The sequence below is a fragment of the Piliocolobus tephrosceles genome, chromosome 1, assembly GCF_002776525.5.
Source record: "Piliocolobus tephrosceles isolate RC106 chromosome 1, ASM277652v3, whole genome shotgun sequence".
In the NCBI taxonomy this organism is placed as follows: domain Eukaryota; kingdom Metazoa; phylum Chordata; class Mammalia; order Primates; family Cercopithecidae; genus Piliocolobus; species Piliocolobus tephrosceles.
The window spans coordinates 93,165,042-93,178,419 of record NC_045434.1 but is presented as its reverse complement, the minus strand read 5'-3'; the positions used below and the strand labels follow the sequence as shown (position 1 = coordinate 93,178,419).

The 13,378-nt window shown below is 38.1% G+C and overlaps 1 protein-coding gene across 4 annotated transcripts in view; it reads left to right on the top strand.

The window, feature by feature from the left end:
* Nucleotides 1-13,378, top strand: part of ASH1L (ASH1 like histone lysine methyltransferase) — a 229,069-nt gene that overhangs the window by 101,953 nt on the left and 113,738 nt on the right. For all 4 annotated transcript variants that reach the window (XM_023213962.2, XM_023213961.1, XM_023213960.2 and 1 more), the window contains one exon: nt 7,390-7,491. In XM_023213962.2, the coding sequence (XP_023069730.1) occupies nt 7,390-7,491 (102 nt within the window). The remainder of the gene's footprint in view (nt 1-7,389; nt 7,492-13,378) is intronic.

The following is a 13,378-nucleotide window of genomic DNA, read 5'->3' as shown; positions in this document are numbered from 1 at the left end:
ATATGTACGACTATTATGTATCAGTTTTTTGTTTTTTTTTTTTTTTTTGAGACGGAATCTCGCTCTGTCGCCCGGGCTGGAGTGCAGTGGCGCGATCTCAGCTCACTGCAAGCTCCGCTTCCCAGGTTCCTGCCATTCTCCTGCCTCAGCCTCCCGAGTAGCTGGGACTACAGGCGCCCGCCACCTCGCCCGGCTAGTTTTTTGTATTTTTAGTAGAGACGGGGTTTCACCGTGTTAGCCAGGATGGTCTCGATCTCCTAACCTCGTGATCCGCCCGTCTCTGCCTCCCAAAGTGCTGGGATTACAGGCTTGAGCCACTGCACCTGGCCTATGTATCAGTTTTAAAAAGATTTAAAACACGATAGAAAAAAAGATATGCCTATAAATGAAGTGTGAACATATAGAGATGAAAGCAGAAAATTGATTGTGGTGTGGTTAGTGCAGTTTTGGGAATTTCCAGAGTAATTCCATTTCAGTGAATGATGTCATTTGGGCATTATGAAAAATAGCCTAGAGAAAAACACAGATTTTTTTTGTTTTTTGAGACGGAGTCTCATGCTGTCGCCCAGGCTGGAGTGCAGTGATGCTATCTTGGCTCACTGCAAGCTCCACCTCCTGGGTTAATGCCATTCTCCTGCCTCAGCTTCCCAAGTAGCTTGGGACTACAGGTGCCCGACACCACGCCCGGCTTTTTTGTATTTTTAGTAGAGACAGGGTTTCACTGTGTTAGCCAGGATGATCTCAATCTCCTGACCTTGTGATCCGCCTGCCTCAGTCTCCCAAAGTGCTGGGATTACAGGCGTGAACCGCAACACCCGGCCAAAACACAGACTTTTTAGCTTAAAAATCGCCAGAACAGTCTCTGAGTCGTACTCTCTTGTAGTGAATTTAGTTGGTGCATCAGATAAAATGTATTGCTTTCTGTATTTCCCACAATTGAAAACAGCTGTTTTTATTGTGGACCCAGCTTTTACCTTAGCATTCAGCTCGTTCACAAGAAGGTTCCAAGGCACCTTAGCATTCAGCTCGTTCACAAGAAGGTTCCAAGTCAACTGTGAACCATACCAAAGGATTCAGAACTTGAATCTGGGAACAAAAAAAAAAACTTGATCAGAAGTTTTCAAATAGTTTGGTATTTTATGTTCATATTCCTTTACTATGGTAGCCATTTTTTATTACAACCAATTTTGGTTCAGTCATTGTTTAACACACATTCCCAAGTAGCTTTGACTTACAAATAATGACAGAAGAGGAATCTTTTTTAAAACTAAACTTTTATAACGTTTTAATTTTGATGGGAAGGAACAATTTCAATGTTAGAAACTGTTAAAATTATTTTAAAATTGATAATATCTTAGAACTGACTACTGCGTAGCATTCTTCCAAACTAGCATACTTAATCTAGTTTTCCATAATTCACCCAAAGATACTTCTAACATTGCAAACATCAAACATTCCACTCATACAAATGATTTCTTAGTTACTTGTGTCTTTAGTGTTGGTCTCCAAACAGAGTGACTAAAATTCATACTATATTAAGTTATAAAAACTTTAATAGTGTACTTAGGCTAAAGAAACATATGTTTTGTCCAACCAACTATTGATTTAATTCACTGTATTTTTTTTTTTTTTTTTTGCTAATTTGTGTTTGACACCAGGGAAATTCCTTGTTTTTCTAGGCTAGGATGTTCAGGGCTTCAATGAGTAGTTAGTTGAATCTTTATTCTCGTGATTTCTTTGGGATGCTTCTACCACTGCAGACACTGTTATCAGTGAGAATTTTATCTATTCTGCTATCTTTGCCTCTTTTACTCTGTCTTCACACCCAGGCATCTGTAAAAGTAGCATTCCTTATATATCTTTGGTTTTAGTTCCTCCAATGGAAATGTCAATCAAGGTTTTTTTGTGGCAAATCAATTTGAAAACAGGTTCTTGGTTTCTGCTCATTTTGTGTTTATTATAAAGATTTTCATAATCTTATTTCTTTATGATCCAGTTACATTCTTTTTTTGCTTTTTCAACTTTCAACAGTTTGTATCCCTGATTTCATCTTACGGTTTTGCTGTAAAAGTACTACCTTTCCCCTCTTGTTTAAATTGACAAAAATGTTTCTGTAAATCCTGTCTTTATCTTCAAAAGTTCATCAAATACTGGCCAAATAAAATCCAGAGTCTATAATTAAAACCACTTCCAATGTTCCTTCACATTTGCAAGTTTGGTTTTAATTCTTAATTTTCTCTGTATTATTCCAATGTATGGTATTCTCTTTTTCTGTCTTCCTCCTTAGTAGTCTGCCTTGTTTACATGAGGGCCTTTATTTCCAGCTGAAGAAAAAGTATTTCCCTTAATAATCTACTTATATTTATTCTGAAATCCAATTTTATTTAGGTCCTTTTTTTTTGTTTTTGTTTTTGTTTTGCAGCTTACCTGTAATTTCTACTTCCTGCATTTATGTGTGTAGAATTTCTAAACATATTTCTGAAGTTGTCATCGTCCGAGTGATGAGACACACAGTGGTGGTCTACTCAGTAATATTGTGAACTGAGGAATTCCTATTTGTAGTCTTTATTCACTTCTGAAGTACTTATTCTGCTTTATAGTATTTTGAAATGAAAAATGATGAGAACTCTTTGATATCTACAATTGTGTTCTCTATATGTATGCTTTGAGGAAGTGTCAGATTTTCTTGAACTAGAATTCATATAAACTTTGTCCTTTGTGGATTGGGGAGCCTCCACACATCCTTCCAGGCAGATCTAAAATGGCCACTCTTGAGACATGAGCAAACATTTGTCACATGATGGAGACAGCAAGGGAAAGAGCTAAGTAGGGGAAGCAGAAAACTACTTTCTCCCTTGGGAAAAAACTGAGCAGAAAGCCAGACATCTTCTGGTTCTGACTCATCTCTTGGGCATACTCTGCAAAAGTTATGGCGAAGAATCAGTGAATTAGAAGATTCAGAGTAAGTTTTTTCTACCCTGCAAATACCTACCAGCCCTGGAGGTACCTATATGAGTAGTACTTCTTAATGGGATTCACTCTATGTTTAAGGTAAGTGCTTGATGTTATAGGTTAGTTCTAGCTTCCTACTGGATATAACTCAGTGCTCTTCTTTCTATTATTATTATCATTATTGAGGCAAGGGTCTCACTGTCGCCCAGGATGGAGTACAGTGGTGCGATCACAGCTCGCTGAAGCCTCTACCTCCTGGGCTCAAGCAATCTTCCCACCTCAGCCTCTCAAGTAACTGGGACTACAGGTATACGCCACCATGCCCAGCTAATTTTTATATTTTTTTGTAGAGACTAGTTTCGCCATATTGCCCAGGCTAGTCTTGAACTCCTGAACTCAAGCAACCTGGCTACCTCGGCCTAGCAAAGTGCTGGGATTACAGGCATGAGCTCCTGCACCTGCCTATCTAAAAATTCCATGATAAACCTAGGAGTCAATTAATAGATAATAGCTACTAATATTTATAAAACATTTTGAATTTTATAAAATTATTTTTGGATTACATTGTCTCATTTTGGGACTGACAACAAGGCTGTTACTTAGCTTTATTAAACCAGAGTCCAGGCACATTTACTTTTGTAGATTCTCTCTAGTTTAATTTGTAGCAGAGCCAGGAGTCAAAGCCAGGATGCTTTACTCCATAGTCCATGTACTGAACACCATATCACACTCAACTCTGCTCTGCATTATGTTTTAGGCTTGGACACATAAATGTATATTGGTCTCTGTTGAGTGGGCATAGTAGTTCTCTGGGCATTATCTGGTTCTTCCTGGAAGCCCAACTGCAAATTGGCATTTATAAAACAGTATATTCCTGGCAGTGTTACAGATAATGTTTGCAGATTTCATATGATTCCTACCGTTAGGCCAATTTTAACATACTTTGAACATCTTTAACTGGTTGCTATTTCTTGTACATAAGTGATAGCATCACTTTCCAGTCTTAAACTTGGTTGCTTTATATCATTAAGTAATGTTTTTTCAGTTATCCTCATCTTATTACTGCCTCTGTGAACACTGCTTTTAAATGAAATGAGATGCTAGAGCTGATGATTACCAAGCGTTAGAGATCTGTATCTCAAGGATACAGCTTTATTCTTTTTAAATATGGAATATTGTTAAGAATAGCTCTGCTCTGTATGAACAGGGAATTCAAACTTTTAAAAATGAAAAATGAGAACCTTCCTGAATTAAATTTTACTCAAATCTTCCGTTAAGTCCTAAGAATAGGCTGCTGGCTTCCATTGCTTTCAGGAAATGAAAAATGGCTCAGAAGCTAAGTGAGCTAAATAAGCCATCTCTCTCTCAATTGTTTCAGTTTCTCAGGAATTGCTGTACAATGCTGTCAATAATGGTCTCCATGGATCTGACCCCCATCCCATCTCCCACTGCCTCCTCTGAAACTCCAGATGCCACCATAAGAAGGAGCTTTGAAGAATGTGCCTGTAACCCTCTTTTTACCCTGAGGTTGGTGAGGCCAGGCAGGGTGATTCTCAGGATATCCTGATAATCAAAGGTACAGTTGAAGCCTTCATCAAGACTTTCTTGAAGATGACCAAGAAATTTAGGAAACACTACTAAATAGCCTAAGAACTGAAGATGGAACTCAAGAATGGATGGCACAAGTGTCACCTAAAATGTAATTCATGATGATATACACAATCATTAATAAGCTCCTTGAGGGCAGAGACCATTACACCGTTTGTAGACTTCTTCCCCCTACCTTCACAATATCTAGCATAGTACCAAGCATATAAACTAGACTCACTTAATAAATGTTGGTTTATGACTGAGAGAAAAGACTTTATATAAAAAGTGCTCTTAGGGCTGGGCGCAGGGGCTCATGCCTGTAATCCCAGCACTTTGGGAGGCTGAGGCGGGCGTTTCACTTGAGGTAAGGAGTTCGACACCAGCCTGGCCAACATGATGGAACCCCGTCTCTACTAAAACTACAAAAATTACCCGGGCATGGTGGCCCATGCCCGTAATCTCAGCTACTCAGGAGGCTGAGGCAGGAGAAACACTTGAACCCGGGAGGCAGAGGTTTCAGTGAGCCAAGATTGTACCACTGCTCTCCAGCCTGGTAGACAGAGGGAGTCCATCTCCCAAAAAGAAAAAAAGTGCCTTCAAACCCCTCTTTTCTTAGTACTTAATCCATGATCAGGAATGGTGATAGAGTTGACTATTATCTCAGGCTTCTTGATCACTATTGTCTTCTGTTTTGACTATGTGTTGGGTAGGAAATACGTATCTGTCTGTATATGAAGTTTTCAGTATTAATACTTAAAGTTATGTCTTCACTGATGCCTGGGCTTTTTATTTATTAGATGTTTCATTGTGATATTTAGTTATTTAGTGGAAATCTCTCAACCACACTCGAGGGTGATTTATTATACTGTTGGATTTAAAAATCTGTCTCGTATCTGTTGTTAAGATTCAGCAATAAACAGTCTTGCTTCTTGAATAGGTCTACATCAGTCATCATTGTGTTTCAGAAGTAGGATGTACTATCACATCAATTTTCTAAAAAAAAATAACCTGTTACTCTTGAATGACAGCATATAGTCTTACATCTCACCTGAGCAGTGTTTCCCATATCCTGCTAAAAGACTACAGCAATGTGATTTAAGATGCTACTTAATTAAAACGAGGCTCATGGTCTATTTCTCTTAGAGAAAAGGAAACAGCAACTTAGCTCTGTTCAGTTCTTCTGACCCTAAGTTGTCCTTCAGAGAATTAATCAAATCTTTTAGGAGTTAACTTTCGTTTAGAGGCAGATCTTGAAAATCTTCAGCTTTTTGATTTCTTGTACCTCTTGTGGCTCCAGTTACATGTAAGTTTTTTTTATTTATAATTTTTTCCCATAAATAAGCATTTCAGATTACTAGTTTTTTGACAAACATGAGGTAGACATTCATTATCAACTCTTAATAGCTGGCATTTTAGATTATAAGGAATCCAATATAAGAATCAAGTATATTTTATTCAGGAAAATAATCTTACATCAAGAACGTACTTTTCTTTTGAGCAGGTGATGTATTATGCTGTACAGATTTGGGGTTTTGCTAAAAGTATGAAAGTTTTTGAAAGGAAATTGAGTTTGTCTTCATAAGCTTTTATGTATATAGCCAAGGATCCTTAAGTGTATAGCTTTAAAAGAGACTATTTCATGGATAAATTATCAGTTTTCTAGAATTTGCAAAAGGAGGAAAACAGAATCTGAAAATAATTTCTGTGAATTGGATAGGATGTGTGGGTTTAAGGTTTGAGCCTTTTACTTCTTTATTTTTTCTTTTTCTTTTTTTTTTTTTGAAATGGAGTCTTGCTCTGTCACCCAAGCTAGAGTGCAGTGGGGCGATCTCGGCTCACTGCAACCTCCACCTCCCGGGTTCAAGCAATTTTCCCACCTCAACCTCCCAAGTAGCTGGGATTACAGGCACCCGCCATCATGCCTGGCTAATTTTTGTATTTTTGTAGAGACAGGGTTTCACCATGTTGGCCAGGCTGTTCTTGAACTCCTGACCTCAGGTGATCCACCCACCTTGGCCTTCCAAAGTGCTGGGATTACAGGCATGAGCCACCGCGCTTGTCTTGATCCTTTATATTTAAGAGGATCTCTGATTCTCTTAAATGAAGTGCTCAGGTTGGACCTGCTTTTCTCACATCAACTTTTTTTTTTAGACAGAGTCTTGCTCTGTTGCTCAGGCTAATGGGGCGATCTCAGCTCACTGCAACCTCTGCCTCCCAGGTCGAAGCGATTCTCCTGTCTCAGCCTCACTGAGTAGCTGAGATTATAGGCATGTGCCACCATGCCTGGCTGGTTTTTGTATTCTTAGTAGAGGCAAGGTTTCACCATGTTGGCCAGGCTGGTGTCAAACTCTTGACCTTGTGATCCGCCCGCCTCAGCCTCCCAAAGTACTGGGATTACAGGCGTGAGCCACCGCACTGGGCCCTCACATCAACTTTTTGATAAATTACATTGTAAATTTTGTCAGTTTATATGATGAATTTTAATAATCCAAAACAGATTTGGTCAAAATATTGTTAGTAATTTTTATCAATATTTTAAATAATGTTTTATGCTAGTAACACATGAAAGCTAAATCATATATTGTTTATTCTTCCATTACAATTAATTTTTCCTCTGTTAATGTAACAGGAGAAATTATGTATATAGTACCTGTGAACTTTTGACAACAACATATAGTGTGGTTTGTCCTCTGCTTATTTTCCTCCTAATGTCGGGTTACAAGTCATATTATTACAGGGAATGACAGTGGCAACAACTAAACTGTAACAAGTTCTAACAAAAGATGGTTTCGCATTATTTTTAGAGTTGAATTTTCCTATTATTTCTATCTTTTTCTTTTTCTCCAGGCTCCCAGCCAACCTCTGATAAACCCTCCCAGCGGCCATCAGAGAGCACAAATTGTAGCCCTACCCGGAAAAGGTCTTCATCTGAGAGTACTTCTTCAACAGGCTAGTGCTATTTGTTTTACCAGATTTTCAAGATAGTTTCCCATTTGTTATTTGTGAATAAGGAGTTATAATATTATAGAAAAAATAATGGGAACTGAATCATATATGGTATTTTTTTTTCATTCAAAGGAGTTGAAACAGTAGACTTCATATGTGAGAATCAATAATGTACATTGAAACAATGTAGTCGTCTTCCCCTTTACAAAGTTGAGTTAAAGTAAATTAAAGTAAAAGTATGTGTTGGGAATAATAGGGGAATGTGGATTATAGCTATTTAATAAAGATTTAGATGTATATAAAATTGCTTAAGGCCGGGCACAGTGGATCATGCCTGTAATCCCATCCCTTTGAGAGGCTGAGGTGGGTGGATCACCTGAAATCAGGAGTTCGAGACCACCCTGTTCAACATAGTGAAACCCCATCTGTACTAAAAATACAAAAATTAGCCAGGCATGGTGGCGTGTGCCTGTAATCCCAGCTACTTGGGAGGCTGAGGCAGGAGAATCTCTTGAACCTGGGAGGCGGAGGTTGCAGTGAGCGGAGCTCACTCCACTGCACTCCAGCCTAGGTGACAGAGTGAGACTCTGTCTGGAAAAAAAAAAATTGTTTAGTAAACTAGTAATTTTCAAAGTAGCATTCACAAATTTCTAGGGATATGCAAAATAATTGAGAGCCTCTATTAATAGTTATTTTTAAACTTCTTAATTGCTGATATTTATATATTTACACCCCGTTTATACATATAACATATTTGTATAATTTGTACAGCAGTTTAGGGTATGCTTCCAATTTTCTCTTTATGGATAGTTTGTGTGGTTACCAAAAAAAAAAAAAAAGAGGATGATTTATACCTGTCTTCTGCCTTTTCCTGATGGTGAAAGAGTAAGGAATGATTTTTTTTAATTTATTAATTTTACTAGGAAAGATGGAGAGTGATAGATTAATTCCAGATAGTGAGGAATATATTAAAGAGAATTTAGAGTGTTCAGAAAAATAAATTGAAAAGCCAGTGTGGTCAGACTAAAGAAGGTTGGTTGGCTGGGTTTGAGATGAGTCCCCTTCTGTCGCCCAGGCTGGAGTACAGTGGTGCAATCTCGGCTCACTGCAACCACTGACTCCTGAGTTCAAGTGATTCTCTTGCCTCAGCCTCCTGAGCAGCTGGGATTACAGGTGCCTACCATCATGCCTGGCTAATTTTTTTGTATTTTTAGTAGAGACTAAAATTCGCCATGTTGGTTAGGCTGGTCTCGAACTCCTGACCTCAGGTGATCTGTCTGCCTCGGCCTCCCAAAGTGCTGGGATTACCGCACCCAGCCAAAGATGGTTTTTTAATATGAGGCTGGAAACATAGTAGAGAACTAGTGATGTAGAGTCTTAAACACAGTTGGAAGTTGTGGAAACTTAAACAAGGAAGTGACGTTATCTCCTCCCTTTCTATCTCTAGGTCTTTGAAGAAGTAGAAGGCCTTTCAAATTGTATCAGTATGGTATTTGTTGAATTTAGTTGATGATTATCTTTAGAAGCTCTTTGTTAGTCCAGTTGTTCTCTTGGCAGCAGTGACAGTTATGTCTCTCTTGGTGCTTTGTTTTTATACTGCCATGGAGAGACTTTTACAGTCTAACAAGAAATGACTCAATTTCTCTTATGTTTACCTAGACCAGGGTAAGGAAACACAGCCTATGGGCCAAATGCAGTCCAAGGCCTGTTTTTGTGTAGCCATCAAGCTAAGAATTATTTTTAGGTTTTTAAAGACTTATGGGGAAAAGATGAAGAATAATATGAGGCAGCCATTATATATGTCCTCAAAAGCCTAAAATATTTACTCTCTGACCTTTTACAAAAAAAGTTCATCAACCCCTGAACAAGTGAATGAGATTTTGATAAGGGACATATCAGTGTTGAAAATCACCAAAATATTTTACTTTTGTAAACAAAAGAAAGAATATCTAAATTCACAATGTTTCTTTTGCAATGAGTCTATTCTGTTCATTGAATTAGATTTCTATTGAGGGTTGCTGTGAGTAGTGAGCCCTGGAAATACAAACACGTATAAGATTAAGTTACTGCCCTCAATAATTCAGACATATAAAGCAATGTATTAAATTCTGTAACAGAGCAGTGTACAAAATGCTATGACACAGAGAAATTCAAGCACTAACCACTTGAAATGACTAAAGAAGGTATCACTGAATAAGTCACACACGCACTACTATATATTGAATTTACTTAAGTAGGCAAGTGGGACAACGTAAAGGGTAATAATGTATTTAGCACACAGTAACAACAGCACTTTCGAAGAAAGTTAGAAAACCATGAAATAGCATAGTGTTTTTGAAGAATAACCCATTGTTGGATATGACTAATGTACATAAGTGGTGATGATGGTGGTTGGAAAAGGAGATTGTAAAAGTAATAATGGGGACTATATCACATATGGTATTTTTTTTCATTCAAAGGAGTTGGAACTTCATTGTATATGCAATTGGGAACTACTGAACAATTTCTAACAAGGAAGATAAATTATTTGATATGTTCTATCAGTAAGAATAGGATAGGTCTTACAGTGTTAAAAAAATGATCTCCAAATCTCAGTGGCTTAAAACAACAAAGGCTTATTTTTTGTTCATGCTGTGTGACCATCAAGAGTCCACTCCATGTTGCCTTCCCTCTAGGACCCTGACTAACAGAGAACCTGTACCTGGAATGTTGCTTGTCTTCTGGTAAAGGGGAAAGGGCAATAGTAAAGCACTAACTGACTGTTAAAATTTCTGCATTAAATGTTACTTCTCAGTTTCAGTGCCAAAGCAAGTCATGTGGTTAAGTCTTGTGTCATTGGGACCAGAAAGTATAATCCTTTTGGCAGTAGGGGCTGGATAGCAAATATTTATAAGTAATAATATAGTCTGTCATATGTATATGTTTAAAAAATGCTACAACGTTACAATATGAAGAATGGAGTGTGGCAGATGCATGCAGGCAGAGTAGATAATGGCTTCAGATTTGAATATATTAAATGTGGACTGTCTTTAGCCTATTTAGGTAGAGATATTGAATAGACTGTTAGAAGCAGTGGTTTATACTGAGAGAGAGACATCTGTGGTAGATATCTACCAGTATATATATGAACTTGAATTTGGCAGTGAAAGAGATCACCCAGGGAAAACGTGTTAAGTGAGGTGACGGAGACGGAGACCTAAGAAACTTGAGCATTTCAGAGGGAAGTGGAAGAAAAGATGTTTCGCGAAGGAGACTTAAATACGAAACATCAAACTGTATATGTCACAGAAGCCTGAACAAGACTTCAGAGTGGAACAGATTAGTCAACATTAGATGTCACAAAGAGGTCAAAAAGAGTTCGATCAGAAAGTGTCAAATGATTGAGAAGATAAGAAAAAATAGTCTGAGAATGTGAAAGTTTGGAGCTTGAAAGAGGGAAAGGAAACTTAAAATTCAGGTAGCATTGAAATAAATTAGAGCTCTTTATTTCCAGCAATGTGGTAGATTAGGTGTGCAGAGCAAACACCTTGTTATCTAAAACCTAAAAATGCATGGACAACATTTCTTACAGGATGACTGAACTTTGAAGTAACTAAATAGGAAACCAGAAACTTCAGAAAGTTCAATTCAACAGAGATAAAGAGCGTTAGAGCTGCTTGACATCTGCTTGATCCCTGGTGGCTGGGAGTCTGGTAATTGGAACATATCCAGCTGCAAGAGACAAAAGACAGAGCCTAGGACTCTAGTAGAACGGAAGACCACATCAGACTTCCATGCATAAAGTTGGAACCCCCAAAAGGTGACACTTAACAGTGTACGGGAAAATAAAAAATAAACCTATCACAGAAAAGGATAGTTTCTTGTTTTAGTTTTGGCTTTGAAAGGAGCAAGAAAACGAAGGAGTTCCTGACCACAAGCTCTTACTCATTCTCTGCCTCTCCTACAGATTTATATTGCTTGTCAGACTCAGAAAAAAGTTAAAATAAAATTTGTCATAGGTTGGTAGTCTTCCCAGTTGCATTGCAGAACCAAATGCAAATACTGTGGAGAATCGCCATTAAATATAAACCTGAGCTTTCAAAATCACTATATTCACAATTTTGGTTGACCTAGCGTTCTCATATATTGTAGCAACACAGGGGATGACAGCCTTTATTTTGCAGTTTTTAAAGGCAAAGAAGTAAACCAGAATCATGTCCTAACCTTCTAGGTATAGTCAGAGGAACACCATACCTCCAGAAACCATCTGTTTAGTAAACCGAGGTATGTAAATAACTGTAGAAACAAAAAGCAATTTGCATTTTGGATAAGATGCCTCAAGGCCCATCCTTGAACTGAATCCCCTGTTTTTGAGATAAATCCAAAGCGGTAATATACTAACAGTATGTGATTTTACTGAAAGCTGTAGTTGTTATTATGCATATCAGGAGCCCATAGTAACAAAATTATTATTGATGAGTAAAATCTAAGCCTTTTCTGGAGGTTTTTATTATCTTATTAGGTCTTTAGGACGTAATATGAGGATAGCTTTTCATTTCTGAAATGAGTATTTGCAAGTACTCTGTTAAAAGTTTATATCTCTCTTAGGTCTTTTTTTAGTATTTGTAGCTTTTAAGATATTTATGTCTGTCTGCTCATTTCTCAGGTATTTGACGTAACTGAAGATTTTTATAATTAGGACCCAAATCCATGATAATTTTCACATTCTAGAGAATGTAAAGCCCTTCAATAGTGTTTCACAGAATCATTTCATCTTTTTATAGCTGGTTTACAAATACTGTTACATTGATGAGAGAGGTAGTTCTTTTATAATTTTATTATTGAGCAACTACTATATTCAGGCTACCAAGTTCAACTACTATATTAAGCCAAAAGACTATAAGAGACATTCCCTAATACCAAGGAACTTATGTTAAGATCAGTTTATCTTGAGAGCAACAATAAAATATGCTAGTGATTTTACAGAAATTTATTTATTTTTTATTTTTAGTTTTAGTTTTATTTTTTTGACAGAGTCTCGCTCTTGTCACCCAGGCTGGAGTGCAGTGTCGCGATCTCAGCTCACTGCAACCTCCACCTCCCGAGTTCATGCGATTCTCCTGCCTCAGCCTCTTTTGTAGCTGGGATTAAAGGGACGTGCCACCACATGCCCGCCTAATTTTTGTAGTTTTAGTCGAGATGGGTTTTCACCATGTTGGCCAGGCTGGTCTCGAACTCCTGACCTCAAGTGATCTGCCCACCTCGGCCTCCGAAAGTGCTGGGATTACAGGCGTGAGCTGCCACTCCTGGCCTGTATAGTATTATTCTACACATAACTGAATGCTGAAATGATGGAAAGTTAATCAGAAAATGCTTCCATAAACTTTGTATTGAGGCTTAAAAGACATCATATATATGCCATGACTAAAGAGGTAAGTGGGAGAAGAGGAGAAGGAATTTTGATGTAATAGGAAAACTGTGTACTTTGACTTAGATGTAGTTGATTCATATTTAGCAATATTGTGTAACCTTACGGAAGTTACGTAAACCATTAAACCCATTGCTTTCTTATCTGTAACATGAGGCTACTTCTATTTATCTTGCAGACTAGTGGGAATTATCTAGAGTAAATGGATAGGAAATTTTTTTATTTTTTTATTTTTTTTTTGAGACGGAGTCTCGCTCTGTCGCCCAGGCTGGAGTGCAGTGGCTGGATCTCAGCTCACTGCAAGCTCCGCCTCCCGGGTTCACGCCATTCTCCTGCCTCAGCCTCCCGAGTAGCTGGGACTACAGGCGCCCGCCACCTCGCCCGGCTAGCTTTTTGTATTTTTTTGTAGAGACGGGGTTTCACCGTGTTAGCCAGAATGGTCTCGATCTCCTGACCTCGTGATCCGCCCGTCTCGGCCTCCCA